The sequence below is a fragment of the Chinchilla lanigera genome, unplaced genomic scaffold (genome assembly GCF_000276665.1).
Source record: "Chinchilla lanigera isolate Chin_1 unplaced genomic scaffold, ChiLan1.0 scaffold00034, whole genome shotgun sequence".
Lineage (NCBI taxonomy): Eukaryota > Metazoa > Chordata > Mammalia > Rodentia > Chinchillidae > Chinchilla > Chinchilla lanigera.
In genome coordinates this window covers 17,683,358-17,704,929 of record NW_004955435.1, presented here as the reverse complement: position 1 = coordinate 17,704,929, position 21,572 = coordinate 17,683,358, and the positions used below count along the sequence as shown (strand labels likewise).

At 38.2% G+C, this 21,572-nt stretch overlaps 1 protein-coding gene across 1 annotated transcript in view; it reads left to right on the top strand.

Annotated features, from left to right (window-relative positions):
* Positions 1 to 21,572, top strand: part of Trim33 (tripartite motif containing 33) — a gene marked incomplete at its 5' end in the record, with an annotated part of 118,666 nt that overhangs the window by 45,332 nt on the left and 51,762 nt on the right. The window contains 2 exons of the mRNA XM_013516407.1: positions 198 to 342; positions 510 to 642. Of these exons, the coding sequence (XP_013371861.1) occupies positions 198 to 342; positions 510 to 642 (278 nt within the window). The remainder of the gene's footprint in view (positions 1 to 197; positions 343 to 509; positions 643 to 21,572) is intronic.

Below are 21,572 nucleotides of genomic sequence, written 5' to 3'. Positions count from 1 at the left end.
CTGAGATTTTTACCTACCTAAAAGTTGGATCTATAAGGAAAGGATTTAGTTGGAGATTAATGGCTAACAAAAGTTTTACTCTGTTTATAGTGAATCTGCTAGTATATTTGACAGCAAGTTGGAATGTTTTCACCATTTTATTTAAAGATCTCTATTTGGTAAATTTAATGTAGATTAGTATTTATTTCTTCTTTTAGGTATGTACTAGTTGTGAAGACAATGCTAGTGCAGTTGGCTTTTGTGTAGAATGTGGAGAGTGGCTATGTAAGACATGTATCGAAGCACATCAAAGAGTAAAATTCACTAAAGATCACTTGATCAGGAAGAAAGAAGATGTCTCAGGTAAGATACATGTAGTTTTAATGGTTATAATTAACCTTCTTTTGATCCCATAACATTTTCTACTTACTTATAAAAGTTTTGCATACCAGCATCAATTAAAATTTAGAAAATTAATAAAAAGTTTACTATGTTTAGTTGAAAAAAGTATTTGTTTTATTTTGCTACAGAGTCTGTTGGAGCATCTGGTCAGCGCCCTGTTTTCTGCCCTGTACACAGACAAGAACAATTGAAACTTTTCTGTGAAACATGTGATAGACTAACATGTAGAGACTGTCAGCTATTGGAACACAAAGAACATAGGTACAGAAGTCATAATTGCTTACTGAGAAGCATTATAAAAACTGCTTATAAATTTTGTCTCAGCGTTTAAAATCTAAATTTTATATATTTTATTTCTTGAGGCATTATGTGTTTTGACAAATTTAATGTTTTTCAAGTTCAGCTCTAATTGTCTTATAAATATTTGTTGAAATGTATCATGTAGGTTTGCTTTGTATGAGTGGAATTACATTATTTCCTTGTTTTTTGGTTCAGATAAGTTTTTACTAACTAACGTATTTAGGGTGTAAGTTGTAATCCATAAAGGCAGTATGGGTATGGCTAATTTCTCATGGGTGTGGGTGATAGCCACTTTAACATCAAAGCATAAATATATTGCTATCAAGTTAGATGTACAATTTGTAGGAAAACTAACAATTTATAAACAGCTAAATAAGCATCGATTAGAAGCGTAATTTACTTTGTAATACAAAAACTTATATTTTAACCGTACTTTACCTTGAGAATCAACTATGAGTCTGTTTCATCTGAGTACTGAAGTTTTTAGTCGTTTATATAACAGAAGTCTTCTTTGTTAAATTTCTTTAGCTTCCAGAGCATCTCTTTTGTTACAAGTAAAAAAGATTGTCTGATCTATCCACAGTCTAAAATTTTCTAAAGTGTTTTCTAGGAAAAATTTTTTTGTATGGATGGAAATAAGTTCCATGAGTCTATTGTCAAGAAAGTTTAGGAAGCCAGGCACATCTGTAATCTCAGCATTTGGGAGGCCGAGGCAGGAGGATTGTTGAGAGTTCAAAGCCAGCCTGGGCTACATAGTGAGTTCAAGATCAGATTAAACTACAGAATGGGACCCTGTCATAACACCTACCACCCCCAAGAAAGGCAAAAACAAAAAAGGAGGGTAGAAGAGTTGGTTTTTAAATTCCCCTCGCTCTGCTCAGCTCCCTCTCCAGTTTTTTGCGGGTTTTTTTTTTGTTGTTTTTTTGTTTGTTTTTGAGATAAGGTCTCCCTGTGCAGTTTAGGTTGGCCTTGAATTCACCATGTAGGCCAGGCTGGCCTCCAACTCTGGGCAGTCCTCCTGCCTCAGCCTCTCAAGTTCTGCAATTATAGGTATGTGCCAGACTCCTAGCACATTCACCCTTCTGTTTTTCATTTTGAGGCAAGGTCTTGCTAAGTTGTTGAGGTTGGGCTTGAATTTAGCATCCTCCTGCCTCAGCCTTCCAGCCGTGTGCCACCGCCTGTAGTTATTGTGTTTTGTTTTGTTTTGTTTTGTTTTGTTTGAGATAGTATCTCACTATGTTGCCTAGGCAGGCCTTGAATTTATTTATTTTTTTTTCTTTGTACTGGTAATCGACCTCAGGATCTTGTGTTTGCCAGGCAGGCACTTGTGCCACTGAGCTATATCCCTGGCCCAGGCCTTGAATTTATGATTTCCTCAGTGAATTCATTGAAGTAAATTTGATCACAGTAGGTTTTTTTTTTTTTTTTTTCCATGACAAGAGTCTCACTATGTAGTTTATTTTTATTTTTATTTTTTTTTTAGATACTGGGAATTGAACTCAGGACCTTGTGCTTGCCAGGCAGGCACTTGTGCTGCTGAGCTATATCCCCAGCACTCCCTGTGTAGTTTAGTCTGACCTTCAACTTGCAGTGATCCTTCTGCCTCAGCCTTCTGAGTGCTGGAATTACAAGCATATGCCACCATGCCCACCAGATACTATAATCTTAATTGCTAACAATTGTTGCATCCTTACTGTGTGCCAACCACATTTAATTTATAAAGTTTAGGTACTGGTATTATGACTCTATAGGTGGAGGAGTCTGCTCACAGAAAGCTTTAGTAATCTGTACAAGGTCTCAGAGTAAAATGACAGGGCCAGGATTTTAGTTTTTGTTTTGTTTTGTTTTGTTGTTTTGGTGGTAGTACTGGGATTGAGCTGGGCGTTGTGTATGCCATGCAGGTGCTCTGCCATAGAGCTAACAACGATTGAAGGAGGGACCACATATTTATATATATATATATATACTGTATATATAGGTGACCCCATTAGATTACCCTAGCCTCATTAGTCTCTGATGGTGGCACAATGATACAATTGCCTTATGACTCAGTTTCAGAACCTGTCCCTTTCTTAAAGGATCCATGACTGTACTTTATATCACACCAGTTTTTTTTGTTTATACTTCCATTATACTTTTCCTGGATGTGCTATTGTTGAATTTATGTTACTGTATTTAAAAAACTGACATTCCTGTTACTGTAACAAATTTATAATTAATCTCTCCTTTGATGTTTACTATCAAATTCATTTATCTCCTTCAAACAGAGTCTAGTCTTCCAAAGAGGATTCTGACCATTCACCTTGGGACTGCTGTCCATAAACTAAATGACACTTCATTGATTATTATACTAGAGAACCATGCAGAGGGTAGCATCAGTGTAATCATAGGCTCCAGGAGCTCCTCAGGTAGATCCAGAGTTAGCCAGGGGCGAGGGAGGGAGCTGCTTATAAGTAGGTCCTATATCTGAATTCGCCTGATTGTGTGTTCCTGTATAAGCCATTTGTGTTTTATAGGGACTCCATTTATTTAAATAAGCAAGTTTGTTTGTTTATTTATCCTGGGGATTGAACCCATGGCTTTTGTACTGAGCTTATATCCCCGGCCCTCTTTTTAAGACAGAGTCTCACTAAGTCATGTTACTGAAGCTGGGCTTAAAAGTTGCAATCTTCCTACCTCAGCCTCCCTGAGTGCTGGTATTATAGGCATATGCTACCATGTGTGGCTTTTATAGACAATGCTCCTGAATGCTGCCTGACTCAATAGAGTTTCTCTGGAATCACCCAAAAACCAAATCAAGCCTTGATTGATACTAAAATAAATCAAGTCTCGATTTATTTTTCAAATGATGTATATTGTACCAAGCATCCAGAAATTTTTAGCTCTAAAATCCTAGTGGATGCCACTGGGTGGCACTTACAAGACTTTAGCCATAGCTCCAGTCTGCTAAAATGTGTTGTTGACACTTCCATAATCATATAAGTGTGGATCATAGCCCCCCAAAAGTATTGAGAAGAGATTGCTTTTTGCAGTTCAAATATGGCTTTTGTTCGGCGCCTATTCATGTATGAGCTACTTTGGGGTAGGCTTTTTCCCCTTTTAGTTTTATTTAGTTTTTGCGTGCTTTTATGCATACTTTATTGTGGAAAATTTCAAGCAAACACAAAAGTAGATAACATGGAGTGTCACCAATTTTCAAAAAATTAACCACTTATTTTTCATGTGTGTCCTGCCTACTTGCACCTCTACCCTAATTATTCTGACAAGTATCCCCAGCATCCGGAATGCCATCCTTTAACCATGGCATATAACATACCACAAATGTCTTGGAACCTGTGTTTTGTTCCGTTGTTTTCTAAATAATCCAGCATACAGGTGAGTTCCAGTTCATGATGGTTTTATTTAAAATATTGCAAAAGCAGTAAGTCCAAACTTTGAATTTTGATCTTTTTTCAGGCTAGCAGTGTGTATTACAGTCTTCTCACAACGCTGGGCACTTCCATGTTGTTGTAATGATAGAAACTAGTGATTTTCTCAGATGTGGAATCTATAGTTACTCAGATCCAAAAACACCAACCAAATATTGCACTTTGTTTAGTTCTAAGGCTAAGGGGCAGTAGCAATTTATCTTTGTCTTCCTTCTTCCCTTCTCTCTCTCTCCTCCCCTCCCTTTCCCTCCCCTCCCCTCCCCTTCCCTCTCCTCCCTTTCCCTCCCCTCTCCTCTCAGTTGAGACAGGGTCTCAGTATATAGCTCAGGCCAGCATACAATTTTCTATATAGTCCAAGCTAGCCTTGAATTTGGAATCCTCTTGCCTCAGCTTCCTAAGTGCTGGTATTACAGCCCTGCACCACTGTGACTGTCTCTATTTTTCTTCATCTGTGGAATGTCGTAGTCTAAGTTATTTCTAGGAACTTGAGCTATATGGACAGGCTTTTGAACCTTTGCTAGATTTAGCAGTCAACCCCTATTGGTCATGTATGTTATTGTGTTTAAGTCAGTCCTATTTGGTTTTTAGTTTCTAAAACTGTGATATCACCAATATAGTGTATTATCACTCTTGAGAAAAGTGAAAAAAAGTCAGAATCTTTTTTTGTTTGTTTTTGGTACTGGGAATTGAACTCAGGACCTTGCACTTCCCATGCAGGCTCTCTGCCACTGAGCTATATCCCTGGTCCCGTCAAAATCTTTTTTAACCAAATTATAACAGTAAGCTCCTGTTCAATTGAAATAATCCTATGCAATATATCATAAATGTAAATTGAACCCCTCCCATGTGAAGGCAAATGGTGGTTGGCTCCTTTTCATGATAAGAGACAGAAAAAGCATATATAAGATCAGTCACTGTGAGCTGGACATGGTGGCATCTGCCGATACTCCCAGCACTTGGGATGCTGAAGCAGAAGGATCTCCAAGAGTTCAAAACAGTTCTAGGCTACATAGTAAACTCAAGACCAGCATGAGCTACATGGCAAGACTTTGTCTCAAAAAAGAAAAAGCAAAAAAGATCAGTCAGTGTGTATGCTCTCCTTTAGCCTCTTACATTTTTTTGTACTAGGATCACATCAGGGACTATTATGCTGGCAGTACTTTAGCCTTAGGGGTTGACTCTGAGTCTCTGTGAGCCATCCTCTTTTTCTGCAGGCCACACAGGATATTATACTGTGAACTCATAGGCACTGACTTGTGATTTTTTTTATTAAAATGACAAATCTCCACCTGCCCATCAAGGTTCCTGCACTGTCTCAAACTAACAACTTGTGTGAGCTTGCACAGTTCTAGTGGTTCCCATTTAGCATGTCTAATCCGGGTTGGCCTTAAGGTGAACTTCTTGTCTTGTTCTTCAGTACTAGGCAGGTGAAATACTCATCAGTCTGTCACAATATCCATACCAATACATTCAGCTGAAGGAGATGTAAGGACTTCACATAAAGTCTATTGAAATATTCTGGTTTTAATGTAGACTTTAATCCTGTCAGCCCTTACCACTTCCCAATCTAATATCTATTACAACTTGACCTTAGTAACTGTTTAGGACAATAGATTTCACAATCTTAGTGCACTGCCATTCTCTTATCAGTATTAAATGAATCTATCTTATCCCCTCTGCCGCCATGTCCTGTCCATGCCCTATGCCCCCTCTTTCTTTGTGGCACTGTGGATTGAACCCAGGCCCTTCACACTGAGCTATATTCCCAGCCCTTTTCAGTTTTCTAAATTTTGAGACAGGGTCTTGCTAAGTTGTTAAATTGACCGGGGGCTGGACTTGAACTTGTGATCCTCCTCCCTCAGCCTCCCAGAGTCCTAGGATTTATAGGTGTGTGCCACATGCCTAATTTCCTCTGGCTTTTGTTTATTTGTTTTGTTTTTTTTGAAAGAGTCTCACTTTGTAGTGCAGACTGGCCTTGAACTCTCTGTGTAGCCCAGGCAGGCCTCAAACTCATGGCAGTCCTCCTGTGCGTACGCTACCAGACCCAGCTATAGTTGGCCCTCCAGCAGCATGGGTATGAATTATGTCAGCTGTTTATTTTAATTAATTAACTTATTATTTATTTATTTACTTTTGAGATTTGGGACAATCTGGAAAAATGCAAATGGTCTGCATAATCAAGAAATACAGAAAAAAATAAAAAATTCAGGGTATTATGAATATATCAGTATACATGAAGATAATAGTCTATTTTCTCATTTATTACCATAAAATACAGACCCATTGTCAAAAGTTAATCAAAACTTAAACACTAATATGTGTTCATTCACAGTTAAAAGAAATGTAAACAAATGTAGTAATGTGTTTATTAAATCTTTAGAAAATTAGCTGTGTAGTCCATATTACTGTTGTTGTATACTGCCATGATAATGTCATAGTCACTCTTATTACTGTTGCTAGGCTTAGGTCTTGGGAGTATCTGTTTCAGATGACTGTGACACTAATCTTGTGAACAGTTTATCTCTCTAGTAAATTTTCATATCACAGTATAAAATGATCCTTTGCAATTTTTGAGTATATTTTACTTACAGTGTATAATACATATAATATATAAAATATGTGTTAATCAGCTATTTATGTTATCAGTAAGGTTTCTGGTCAGAAGTAGTAGTTACGTCATTTGGGAGTCAAATGTTACACAGATTTTCTGCTGTGTGGAGTTGGTGCCCCTGATTGCTGCATTGTTCAAAGGTCCGTTGGACTGCCTTGGTTCCCCAGCTGGGGGCTGAATTGTAAGACCTTACCTCTTCCAGGCAATTCGAGGTCAGACCCTCTGACTTTTAAAATTTCTTCAGATGGGGTAAAATATAGCAAAGTTAATTAGGGCCCTTTATTGTTAAGTATGAGCTGTGCTCCCCCAGGGCATCCCGACCTCTCAGTAATGCTGTGTTAAGACCTTTGTGTCAGCCTCATCAATGTCTGCCTTATTCATCCTGTTTTCACATAAGCATCTAAAGGTTTCCAGATGCCTGAGGTAAATTTCTTTACCTCTCCCCTTTGTCTTTCCCTGTTTTCTTACGAGTCATTTATTTTCTTAGCACCTGTATTAACCATAAAGAGAAATTGAGACATTAAATCTGGTAAGGTATCTTGGGTCATTGTTAGATTCTTCATCAGTAAGATTATATGGGATGCTCATGCAAAAGGACTTGCCCTAGGTCCCAGTATTTACTATATACTATAAAGCATATTCAATATGCAGTTCAGTAACTGTTCTGGTCAGCATGGTTTGCATACAAAGCATGTCAGCTGCTTATTCTGGGGAGTTTCATTTGGCATTTATAGGAGAAGGAAAGGGCAAAAATTTAACAGTTTATCTGTTAAATTTTTATCTAATTCATCAGGCTAGTTATCATTTAAGGAATAACCTGCCCTGTATCTGGATCATACATAATTACTTATAGCTATTTGATACTGAGCTGTGGGTTCTGCATCAACCCGTATATGCTCTTTGATTCTGCTGCATTCATGCCAGTGATACCAGTACTCTAGGAGTCTGTGGCAGGAGGATCACAAGTTTGGGCCCAGCCTGAGAAACTTAGTGACTTAGTGCGAGACCCTGTCTCCAAATAAAAGAAATAAAAAGGGGCTTGATTTATTTATTTTATTTATTTATTTATTTATTTTTGTCATTTTGAGTCAGGGTCTCACTGTGCAGTTCAGGCTGGCCTTGAGCTCACTTTGTAGCCCAGGCTGGTCTCGAACTCGCAACGATCCTCCTACCTCAGCCTCCCAAGTGCTGGGATTGACAGGCATGCTCTAGGCAAGATTAAATTTTTACTAGTCTTTTATCATATACTTGCACTCCAATAGCAGAAACATCCCTGTTCTAAACTTCTGCCTTTGTACATGTAATTTCTTAGACTCATAGATGATTCTTTTTACCTGTTAAGGGAGCAGTATAAGCTTAAAGCTAGTTCTTTTTTTTTTTTTTTTTTTTTTTGGTTTTTCTGAGATAGGGTCTTGCTGTGGGGTTCAGGCTGGCCTTGAACTTGTGAGTCTCCTGGCTGTTGGAGAATTACAGTGTGTACCACCATGCCTGACTCCACCCTACCCTGTGGCTTTTTAAAAAATAATAATTGTTATATATGTTTTACACAGGGAAATTGTATTACTAATTTTATAAGTTTTTTTGAGGAATGACTGAGAATTGTACCTGTAAAGCAGTTAACGTTGTAAGAGCTCAAGAGTTTATTAACCTTGCAACATACGTACCGCCACCGGCCCGCCCCGCCCAAATTTTTTATTTGGTTGGGTGTGGTGGTGTGTGCCTATAGTCCCCAGTGCTCTGTGAGGCTGAGGGAGGAGGATTGCAAGTTTGAGCTTTATCTGGGCATTTTAGTGACTTAGTGAGACCCTGTCTCAAAATATGAAAAGGCCTGGGCAGTAACACAATGCAAAAGCCTTTGGTTTAATCCCAAGCATCACAGACATAACAGTGACAAAACACTGGACTCAGGTCTTTGGCTCACTTTATGATCTTGGATGTTATTTTCCTTAAAGTAAAACATTACTAGAACAGCATGAAATTTTGTACCAGGAAACTCTACAAGGTTTCCAGCCAAATCTTGGGGTTATTCTTTTTCCTGCTAAAAATTCTATTCTCAGTAAAGGGAATATAAGAGGCACAGACTTTTAAGAATGGAGGAAGAGACAACAGTGGAGATTTTACTCCATTTTTACAACAGAAAAATAGTTAAGACGATGTGGTGGATTCAATAATTGACCTAGTAGAGTTGAGTGAACTCAAAGCATACAAAAGGAGATATAAAGGAAGCCAATCAATTTATTTTCAGAAACTTAAAATGGCTTATGACCTACAGATGATAAGTTTTCCAAAAATTGAACTTATTTCTAGGGAAATAAAATCAGTGTCTTGGACTAGAAGTTATGGAGGATGGGATAAAGTACTGGGGTGAAGTCAATGAAATAAAGTATAAATCTTCCTACCATGGGACACTCTACCACCCCTCTGATTTATGTATGGAACGCCAGTAGTACCACCTCCATTTCACTATCCCTTTTTATTCTCTGGAGAAAATGAATGATCAGAAGAGGCCCCTAAATTTTGGCATTTGGAGTTTATTTCTAGTTAAAAAGTTGGTGTTTCTCAGATTGCCTTATAGGGAATCACATCAGTTCATAAATCCTGCTCTTTCACAGGATTCTCAGCCCCCCTCGCTCCCCACCCCCGCCCATCATGGTGGGTAATAACAAAGATCAAACCTAGGGGGCTCTTGCATGCTAAGCAAGCATTCTACAACTGAGCTACATCTCTAGCGCTTTTTTTTTTTTTTTTTTTTTTTTTGGTTTTTCTCCGGTACCGGGAACCGAACTCACGACCTTGCGCTTGCCAGGCAGGCGCTTTGCCGCTGAGCTAAATCCCCAACCCCCTCTAGCGCTTTTTAATTAATTTAAGATGGGTCTTGGTAAGTTACCTAGACTGGCCTCAAACTTTCAATCCACCTGCCTCAGCCTTCCTAGTACCTGGGATTAAACTACCATGTTTGGCCTGACTCATAATTTGTTTTAAAAAAGATAAATTCTGCAACAATGGTGGCATCAGCTCTGCATACCTGTTCCCAGGTAGATGGGTAAAACTGGTGTTCCTGCTGGGTGTGGTGGTGCAGACCTGTAATCCCAGCATTCCAGGAGGGTGAGGCAGGAGGATTCCCATGAGTTTGAGGCTAACCTGGGCTGCAAAGTAAGTTTAAGGCCTGGCTGAACTACATAACAAGACCCTGCCTCAAAGAAAGGAAGGGAGGGAGGGAGGAAACTGGTATTCCTGAGGACAAAGCAAGGATAATATAAATTTGGTTTTGCTGAACTAATGCCATCCAACTGCCTCCTCTCAGGTTTGTTTATATGAGCCATGATTAGTTACTACAGTTGTCTATATTTGTAACTAGCACAGACACTGACATGAAAAAGAGCAAAGTGCACTGAAAAAAGAAAACCAAAACACAATGTAGGAACAAAGCAACAACAAAAAAATAGAATTAAAGATTATAACATACTGAAAGATACAAGAAAGTATGAGTCATGAAGTAAAAGTAGGATCTTTTCAAAAACGCTAATCAAAGTAAAAAATGGGGCTGGGAATTTAGCTCAGCGGCACAGTGCCTGCCTGGCAAGCGCGAGGTCATGAGTTCAGTTCCCAGTATGGCGGGTGGGGGGAATAAAAATGACTCTTGGAAGTTTAATGGCTAAAATAAAAATTAACAGAGGTGGTGAATAAATTTTAGGTAGTCCTCTAGAAAACAGACCAAAAAGAGAAAATTTAAAAGTTACAAAGATTATGAGTTCTCACAGATAACCAGCATAAATTACAGAAGAAAAAGAGATAATTTTTGGAAAATGATCATACAAGTCAAGAAAGTTTTAGAACCTAGAGTCACCAGGATGAAATGTGCCAATTAGTGTTCAGAATAAGGATTGTTTAAAAAAAAGACATATTGAGGTGTATGTTATCACAAAATGACAGTACACGCTGGATTAAAATTCCGATCCATATTGATTGACTATTAGTAGGTAATTGATAGTGAGATGGGAATAAAAAATAGTCTTAAAAAATGTCAATGCCAAAATTTTTTAAATTGCAATGTTAGAAACCAGAAAATACTGGAACTGTGACTTTAAAAGTCAGGAGGTGAGGAGAAACTATTTTCAACCTAGAATTCTATAATTTAAGTATAAAGTGTATAACTATATAAATTCTGTAACGTGCAAGGATTCAGAAACTTTGCCCCTTGCATACCTCTTTCCGAAAGGTGATCCAGTGAAATAAGGTAGTAAACCAAGAAAGTAGAAGAAATGGGAGTGGCCCAAACAACAGCCCTGCAGTTGAAGGAAAACTAAAAATGGAACCACCTCTATTAAGTTTGTTGCATTGGGTCATTTGAAAAATTTGACAAGTTTTTGATATGTGATAGTTCATGAGAAACTTTGGAGATTGTCAGAATGAGATAAAATGGAGCTTGTGTATTTGTAGTGAATCCATTTCTCCTGTAATGGTCACTCTAGGACAGTGATGGTAAACCTTTTGGAGCCTTCACTGGTACAGACAGCCTGCTCTGGCACACGGGCCATAGGTTCACCACCACTGCTTTAAGATCATACTCTAATTACTTTTCAGTCTGTCTCTTATGAAGATGGGATTGATTTCCTAGAACTAGAATTTCTTTTCCATTGACAGGTTGTAAGAGGAAGTCTTTCTCCAGCCATCTTCACCAACAGTCTTTACAGTTTCTCCATCATGGTCAGCCTTGACTCGACTAAAATTATCATTTCTTTTACCACCCAGGAAAGTCGACACTCTGAAGTATTGCCCACCACTCCTACTTTAATTCCCAGAAGACTGAACATTCTTGTCCCTTTCTGCCATGTTGTTCTTATGAAGTCATGGTTTGTCGTCAGCAGGATCTGTATTCTCAACCTTTTCTTTGATCCTTTGCTGGGCCTCTATTGCTATAATGGGCATGTTTTAACTTCAGGCCTCTTAACTGGTGACTTTTTTGTTGTTTTTCATGTCTTGTGTATCACTGGGCCTATAGGTATGGGGTAGGTCTTCTCTTTGCTGTTTTTAGGCCATTCTTCTTTCCTTCCCCCAAATCTCCAGATTTTAATTTCACATTATCATCCATAACCATTCATGGTTGCTGTCCTCTAAAAATTCTTTGAGCCGTTTCACTTTATCTCTTAAAAGATTTTAATTCTTTTTTTTTTTTTTTGGTCTTTTTGAGACAGGGTGTCACTATGCAGTTCAGGCTGGTCTTGGACTCACTTATGTAGCCCAAGCTGGCCTTGAACTTGCAACGATCCTCCTGCCTCAGCCTCCCAAGTGCTGGAATTACAGGCATGTGCCACCATGCCCTCCTAAGATTTTAATTCTTAACTCAGTGGGAAACTGTATAAAATACTACCATTATCTTAACACCTGCCAGCTGTAATGGACACAGATTTGATCATTCAAACCCCATACCTACTTTTTGTTTTCTTTAAGCTCTCCAATGTTTTCATCCTTTACATTGCTGTAGTCACACACACGTATAATGAAATTGTAGGCCTTGTCATTTCTAGTAATTGTATTTAATTTCAAGCATTCCTCTCTGTGACCACATCTCCTTTCATTCCAACTTACTCTGCTTGTTACCAGACTTCTACAATTATTCAAGCACGCAACATATTTTAATCCATTGATCCTACTGCCCTTCACTTTACCTCATCCCTTGTGTTCTCATCTGTTTCCCAGTGTAACTTATGATTGTTCATTTTAATCAGTCTCTTGGATTTAACTTTGGCTCCCATATCTACCTTGTGGGCCTTGCTTGGCAAAACCACAATTGCAGTTAAACCAAACTTTCTCCAACAATGCTTTGTTTATACAGCTAAGAACCACAGGAGAAAAACACCTTATACCATATAATAGCAACTGGTTTCATTTTGAGTTCATGTCCATTTCCCCCAAGGAGGCCCTCAGTGTTGTCTGGAAATAGTGATGTACATTCATACCTTTTCCTTTCTTGTTTTTTTTTTTTTTTTTCTGGTACCAGGAATCGAACTCATGACCTTGCATTTGCCAGGCAGGCACTGTGCCGCTGAGCTATATCCCCAGCCCTATACCTTTTCCTTTCTTAAAATGTCTAATATTTCATCCTTTGTCATCACCCCCAGATACTAACATTGCTTTGTATTTTTTTGAGAACATTGAAGCAATGAACTTCCTACAGATTTCCTTCTACCACTGTACTGTACCAGCATTTCTTCCTTTATTTTAGATTAGTTGAATTCCCTTCTTACAGAAAGCTGCTTTTTTAATTCATATACTGGGTAAGTATAGCCAAGAATATTGCTTTAGCAAGTTGCTCCTGTCTCTTGTCAGATTGCAAGTTTTTTTTAGTCTCTAGCAATTATTCCATGAATATTTTAATATGCTGGATTTTTTTCCCCCTTTAAACACTGAAGAAAACAAATCCTTCCCTTTAACGCCTCGTTTCTGCCAGCATCTATCTCTGTTCCTCTTTATGAGAAATATTTTTGAAAGGATTGCTTATAACCTCTCCGATTCTTCTTGAGTTGTTCTCTTAGTTATACACATTATTATATTTTGACTATCACCATTTGTTTTTTCAGAATCATGAGTAACTACTTTAAATCTAGAGGTCATTTCTCAGTTGTCATCCTAATATCTGACATATGAACAATACTAACATGTTTATTCTGGTACTTGGCTACCAGAAAATCACATTGCTTTAGTTTTCTTCCTGCCACACTGACCACCAATTTCATTTGCTTGTTTTCCAGGTTCTGCTAATGTTGGGTATTCCATGGACTGCACCATTATTTACACCTATGGCCTCATAGTTTTATATACCATTCATACGTTGGTAGTGTTCAAAATTATATTTCTTTTTTTTTGGTCTTTTTGAGACAGGGTCTCGCTGTGCAGTTCAGGCTGGCCTTGAGCTCACGTTGTAGCCCAGGCTGGTCTCGAACTCGAAACAATCCTCCTGCCTCAGCCTCCCGAGTGCTGGGATTACAGGTGTGCACCACCACACCCAGCTTATATTTTTTATTTAATTCTTACTCCTGAGCTTTCAGATTTCTGCCCTGCTGATCCTGACCTGTCTTCTTGAATGTCTGCTTTCTCAAATGTACCATATCCCAAACTGAATGAAGCACTGATCATCTTTCTCCAAACTTTTCATTGGCAGTCTTGCCTTATCTCAGTTTGGAGCAGTTGCCTGTTTGCAGTTGTATAGGCTAAACATCCTGGCACTTTCCCTCACTGTCCTTTCTTCACATTCTCAAATTCAAGCTCACTAGGAAATCTTTTTTGCTCCACTTTCAAAATTATTGCCAAGTCCCACAACCTCTTACCATCTCCATTGCTAGCTAGTAGCTTGGTCTCAGCCATCATCATTTCTTACATGAATTACTTTTAGTCTCCTGAGTTGTTTTCTTGCTTCTTGTATTATCTCCATTTAGTTTATTTTTAACTTCGTTAGTGAATCTCAAAGCAGATTCTCTCTCTCTCTCTCTCTCTCTCTCTCTCTCTCTCTCTCTCTCTCTGTCTCTCTCACTCACACACACACACACACACACACACACACACCCGACTATCAAAGTGGCTGTCTAGTTCAGTCAGTCTTCACAGTGAGTGGCTTTTAAGACTACATATTCATTTTACTAGTGTTGTCACTTTCTCCCTCTACTACAGTGACACTGGCTTTCTTGCTTTCAGGGATACTTTCCTAAAAGTACCTAAGCCTTTCAGGGATACTTCTGATCTTGTTTGTGGTCTGGAACTTTCTTATTCCACTTGTTTGCATATCTTGCTAATACCAGTCAAGGCCCTATTTAAATGTAACTTCGTGATTGAGGGTTACTATGGTGATGTTATTTAAAATTTCAGTTTGGCCAGTTAGAGGCACTTGCCTGTACTCCCAGTTACTGTGGAGGCTGAGACAGAAGGATCACAAGTTCCAGGCCAGCTTGGGCAACATGGTTAAACCCCATTTCAAGAAAAAAACAGTGAAATTTGCCCCTTCTAATCTTCCTTGTTCTGCTTTTTCTTTTCTATGTAGCAGCCCCTGCCAAGCATAATTTACAGTGTGACACATCTTTTCTTCTCATTCAGATAGAAACTTAATGAAGTGTCTTTGTGTTATTTGTTAATGGATCTCAAGGACATTAGAACAAATTTTGATAGACATTTCACCCATTTGATGTATACTTATTAATTTAGATACTTAAAACCAGTATAGCTGCCTAAATAGAAGTTTCAGTTATGTGCTTTTAGCCATATGTCACTTAACAATGAATATGTTCTGAAAAATGCATCCTTGGGAAATTTTGTTTTTGTGTGTGTGAACATCTTAGGGCATACTTATGCAAACCTAGATGGGATAGTTTACTAAACACTTAGGCTATATGTATAATATAGCCTGTTACTCCCAGGCCATAAACCTAGGAACAACACAGCATATTACTGTATTGAATACTGTAGGCAGTTTTAAACGGTATTGGTGTAACTAGGCATAAAAATGTACAGTAAAATATGGTGTAAGAGGTTAAAAATACTACACTGAACAGGCCATTTACCGTGAATGGAGCTTGCAGGACTAGAAGTTGCTCTGGGTAATTGGTGAGTGAACTTGAAGGTACAGTATAGGATCTTGTACTGCCTTAGACCTTACAAATACTGTACCCTTAGGCTGCACTAAATTTACAATTTTTTTCTTCCGTAATAGATTAAGTAGCTGGCAGTGGTGGTGCATATCTGTAATTTCAGCATTTGGGAGGCTGAGGTAGGAAGATTATTCAAGGCCAGCCTGGGCTACATGGTGAGCTCAAAGCCAATCTGTACTTTGAGCTCATTTGTACATAGACACCCTGTATCAAAAAACTAACCCCCCCAATTTAATGTTAACTTACTGTAAATCTTACAAAATGTTTTAAGTTTTAAATCTTTAATTTTTTATAATAACATCTTAAAATGCAACATATTGTAGGCTGTAGGAATTTTTCAACTACATTATATTCTTATAGAATTACTGTCATGTATATGGTTAGTTATTGGCTGACAGCATTGTGCAGTGCATGGCTGTATGTTTTTACAAGTAATTTGAAGTTGCATATGTAGTTGAAGGCCCTTGCCCTCTCGTTCACTTGGAGGTCCTTTCTCTTATTTGGAACATTTACTCCTGTTACACATAATGTAAACGTGATGCAGTTAGGTTTAAGTGTATCATTTTTTGTTTTTGTGATGCTGGAGAACCTAGAACCTTATACATGCTAAACACGTACTTTACAAATGAGCTACATATCCAGCCCTACTATTTTAGTCTTTTGTTGTTTCTTCTTGCCTTCTTTTAAATTTATGAATCTTGTTTTCATAGTATTCTATTTTATATCTATTCCTTTTGTTGTTGTTGTTTCAGACAGAGTCTCACTAGGTAGCCCAGGCTGGCCCCAGACTTGTGTTGATCCTCTTGCATCAGCCTCCTGAGTGCTAGAATTATGGGCATGTACCACCATGCCCAGCGAAATGCCTTTTTTTTTTTTTTTAAGCTATGTATAAACTGCTACTAAAACTTGTACATTGTGTTTTAAATATTAACTCTGCCAGCCATTGTATCTTTAAAAAACCTTTCAAGGCATAAAATTACAGATTCACAGGGAGTTGCCCCTCAAAAGTTTAAAGAAGTCTTTCATATTCATCACTAACCTTTAAACTAGTTGTCTGAATATTTTGTAGCTTGTGTGTTTTCACTTATTAAATATTGTTACGCATAAATGCTTTGCTTTTAGTGAATTTTTCTCCCTCTGCTACTTTTTTTATTCTTAACAAGCCATATTTCCACATGTTGATGTGTGTGTGTGTGTACAGGCACGCATGCATGTGTGTAGGTTATTTCAAGCTATGAACTTGTTACTTTCCATGAAAATTACTTTATGCAAATCCTTGGTTTATAATTAAGATACTTTCTTCATTAAGGATTGAATTTTCTATTGCCATTGCCTTGCGGCACTGCCATTTGGGACAGTTGAATTTCTAGAGTGAGATTTTGAACTGTGCATGTAATGTAGGCTTGGTTTCAATCCTCGTGTGTGGTGCTGTGTGCTGCATCTTTTTTTTTTTTTTTTTTTTTTGGTTTTTCTCTGGTACTGGGAACCGAACTCACGACCTTGCGCTTGCTAGGCAGGCTCTTTTGCTGCTGAGCTAAATCCCCAGCCCCGTGCTGCATCTTTTAACAGTTCTCCTCTCTGGTTTCCCACAACATCACAGTAACTTGCTTTCAGTCTCAGGGGCGAGTTACTTCTGCCAAACCTTCAGACTGAGGTCGGAGCACTTTTGGGTCTCTACTTTATGTTGAAATTTACAACTGTGAAACCATTATCACAAAGAAAATAGTGAACATACTAATAAAATTCACTACATATTTCAATGCTATTTTTGGTAGATAAATAATTTTAGGCTCATAGTTTTTTTGTCAGTAATTTCAACATGTTGCATTACTCTTGTGACTTAGATTGTTTACATTATGAAATCTACCATTTTTTCTTTATCTCCACTTAATATACCTTCTTTCCCTCTCTAGCTGCTTTTAAGATTTTATTTCTAGTTCTGAGTAGTTTGGAAAGGATGTACTTTAGTGAGGTGTGTGTGTTTCTTTCCTCTTTGCTTCTCCTTGGTGATGCCAACTGTACCTTTAATGTGTGACTGGGACTCACTCTTATTCTCTCCCTTTTTTTCCCCCCTGCATTTTTTCCTATATATTGTTTTGGACACTATTAATAGTGAATTAGACATTAAAGAACAGATTTGTGAATCTGAAGACATCAGTTAAAAGTGACACCTGTTTCACCCAGTGAAGTCTTAGATAACCAAAATACCAGCGTTACTGTGTACATTGAGATTTAACGTTAGAGTTTGTCCCTACCCTGTTGATGTAAAAATTCTAATGTCTTCCCCATTCTTTCTGGAAATTTCTACCATTTTAGGTTCTCCTCGTGGTTACTCACAGCTAACCTACAGCCTGACACTCTCCCTGAACCTTTGGTTTGTTTGTGTCTTCCCTTCACACAGAGCTAAGTGGCTAAAATTAAAAAGCAAGTAACACTAAAAGAAAGTTTCTGGTACAGTACCAGCAGTACCAAAAAAACGTGTGTGAGAACCTGTATAACGTGCATGTTTTACAGTAGTGCAGCTTTTAACTACATATTCTTGGACTGTCTATAGTCAGTGTAGAGGTACAATTACATTTCCTACAAAAAGCTACTAGAAAAAGGCATAAGCCAAAGATGTTCCTCATTTGACCAATTCTGTCTATGTTTAGATGTGCAAAGGGGCTTAGGTATATCTACAGTAAACTACATATGACATGTTACTTTATCAGTCTTCTTTTCTTCTCTCTTTTTTTTTTTTTTTTTTTTTGTATATTGAGCCTGGGTGTTCCTGTATAGTTCAGCCTGGCCTTGAACTCATGGTGATCCTCCTGCCTCAGCCTCCTGAGTGCTGGGATTACAGGTGTGTACCACCATGCCTGGCTTTATTTTCATAAATAAAATTTCAGGACACTGACAGTAACATCTGGACCAAACTATGGAAGAATGTAATGATAATTTACATATATTGTGTTTGCCATTGGGAGGAAACTTTTACATTGTTACAAAAAACAGAAAAGATAGATAATGTTGGACAAAAAATTGAACACATTGTGTACAATATCGCCACTTTTTTATGATTAAGTTTATTGTTACAAATTTGGATATTCATAATGATCACATTCATCATAGGGAATTTGTACCTGTACATGATATATCTTAGTTCCTCTTTTTTCCCATTCCCCTCCCCTCTTCACCCTCTCTTCCACTCATTTACAGAGCTTTGTTTTCATTTTATCCTTTTTCCTCAAGTTTTTCTTTTCCTTTCCACCCCACACCCCCAATTCTCATTTCCCTTTGAGCAATTACGTCCTGTTTCACAATATCTGTTATACATTTTGGTTCTTATTTATACTTTCCATTTCTCACACCAGAGAGACAATGCTATATTTACATATATGTGTCTCATTTATTTTACTTAAGAGAATGGTGTCAAGGTCCATCCATTTAACTATAAATGTCTCAACTTTATCCTTCTTTATGGCTGAATAGTACTCCATTTTATAACAACCACATCTTTTTTATCCATTCATTGGTTCATAAGCATTTGAGTTGTTTCCAAGATTTAGTTATTACAAACTGTGCTGCTATAAACATGCACCTATCAGTGTGGTATAATGCTTTTAATTCTTTCAGAAAGATTCCAAGGAGAGGAATAACTGGGTCAAATTGGACCTCTATTCCTGGGTTTTCGAGGAATCTCCACATTGTTTTCCACAGTAGTTGCAACAGTCTGCACTCCCACCAACAGTGGAGCAGGATTCCTTTTCCCCCCACAGCACTGTTAGCATTTGTATTGGTTGATTTGTTAATAATAGCTATTCTTTCTGGAATGAGATGAAATCTCAGTGTTGTTTTAATTATTGATTTTAAACATTTTTTTCATGTATTTGTTTGCCATTTGTACTTCTGAGAAGTATCTATTCATTTCAGATGCCCATTTTTGGATTGGGTCTTTAAACTTAGGGGGTTTGGTTTTTTCTTTTTTTTTCTTTTTGGTATCGGGAATCAAACTGAGGACCTTGTGCTTGCCAGGCAGGCGCTGTGCCGCTGAGCTGTATGCCCAGCTCTTTTTCACATTTTATGGTCTAGTTATTAGTCCTTTGTCTGAAGATTTTTTTCCTACTCCGTGGGGTTGTCTCCTCACTTTGTTGGTGATTTCTTCTGCTATGCAAAAGCTTTTTAATAAGATGAGATCCTAGTTGGTAATGCTTTGTAATATTTCCCATGCAGCCCAGGTTTTGTTCATGAAGTTTTTGCCTTCACCTTTGTCTTCAAGAGTTCTGCCTATTCTCTCAGGAGATGCAGTGTTTCTGTTATAATATTTGGATCTTTGATCCATTTTTGTTTTAGTTTAGTGCATGGTGACATACATGGGTCTAATTTTTGTTTTCAGTATGTGGAAAGCCAGTTTTTCCAGTGCCATTTATTAAAGAGGCTATCTACCAGTAAATGTATTAAGCCTCTTTGTCAAAGATAGGATTCCTGAGTGTGTTTGAAATTGTTTCTTGCTCTTCTAATCTGTTCCATTGATCCTCGGGTCTGGTTTGTTTTTTGTTTTTTTATTTTTTGAGACAGGGTCTTGCTTTGCAGTTCAGGCAGGCCTTGAGCTCATTTTGTAGCCCAGGCTGGTCTCAAACTCACAACGATCCTCCTGCCTCAGCCTCCCTCCCAAGCGCTGGGATTCCAGTATGTGCCACCATGTCTGGCTTGTGGTTTTTTTTTTTTTAAATCACAGTAGCTCTGTCGTATAATTTCAGGTCAGGGATTGTCGTGTCCCCTGCTTTGCCTTTGTTGCCCAGAATTGTTTTTGCTTTTGTAGGTCTCTTCTGGTTCCAAGTGAATTTCAGGATTGTTTTCTGTAGTTCTGTGAGGTATGCTAATGGTATTTTGATTGGGATTGCATTAAATCTATATAACAATTTTGGGAGTATGGCCATTTTTACTATGTTGGTTCTTCCTACCCAAGAGCAAGGGATATCTTTCCATTTTCTGATATCTTCAATCTCCTTTTTCAGAGTACTGTAGTTTGCAATGTAGAAGTCTTTACTTCCTTCATTAGATAGATTCCTAGGTATTACATTTTTTTTTGTGGATGCTATTGTGAAAGGTGCTATTTCCCTAATTTCCCTCTCAGTGAGTTTGTTATTCATGTACAGAAAGGCTACTTTTTTTTAGTGTTGACTTTGTATCTAGCTGCACTACTGAATTTGACTATTAAATCTAGAAGTCTTTTGGAGTTTTTAGGGTCTTCTATGTAGAGTATCGTGTCATCAACAAATAATGATAAGTTTAACTTTTTCCTTTCCTATCCTTATTCCTGTTATGTCTTTCTCTTGTCTGATTTTTCTGGCTAATGTTTCCAGAACTATATTAAATAGGAGTGGTGATAATGGATATCCTTGTTTTTGACCATTTAGTATGACCATTTAGTTTGATATTGGCTGCTGGTTTGTCATAGATGGCTTTTATCAGATTGAGATAAGACCATCTAATCCAATTTTCTGTAGGGTTTTTATCACGAGTGGGTGTTGGACTTTGTCAAAAGCTTTTTCAGCACCTATTGAAATAATCATACGGTTTTTGTTCTTGGCTCTGTTGATATGGTACATTTATTTATTTTTTATATGTTAAACCATCCCTGTATCCTTGGGGTGAATCCTGTTTTGTTATGGTGTATAATTGTAGTAGATTGGTAACTGGTGATCATCTTGTAACCCCCAGCTGAACTGAGTGAGTGTGGTGCTGGGTATGGGAGGCCCATCTGAGGACTGTTGCCAGCAGCATAAGAGGCAGACCTGGAGAAGAAGAAATTGGGCTGTTCAGAGCTGAGAGAGGCTGTTGGAAGCTGGTAGAAGCTGTGCGGAGCTGGCTTTCCTGATGAATTTGGCTGTTTTCATCCTCTGAGGAGCTCAGAACCTCGCTGGCACTAGGAATGGCTCGGTTCACTTTGGGGGAGCTCTGGTCCTCACTTTGAGTATCGCTTCCTGGTTCTGGAGGGGAAGATGGTGCACTACTGGCCTCTTGGAAAAGCTTGCTGCATTGGCTTCCCTGATGGGAACTTGGCCATCTTGATCACCGGAGAAGCTCGGGACCTCACTGTTGCTGAGGAGGGCTGTGGTACCTATTGGGAAAGCTCTGGTTCTTCTGAGCATCACTTCTAGGCTCCAGTCCAGATCTCTCAGCCTGCTAGCACAGGTCCTTCATCCTGCTGGCACAGACTTTGTAGATTCC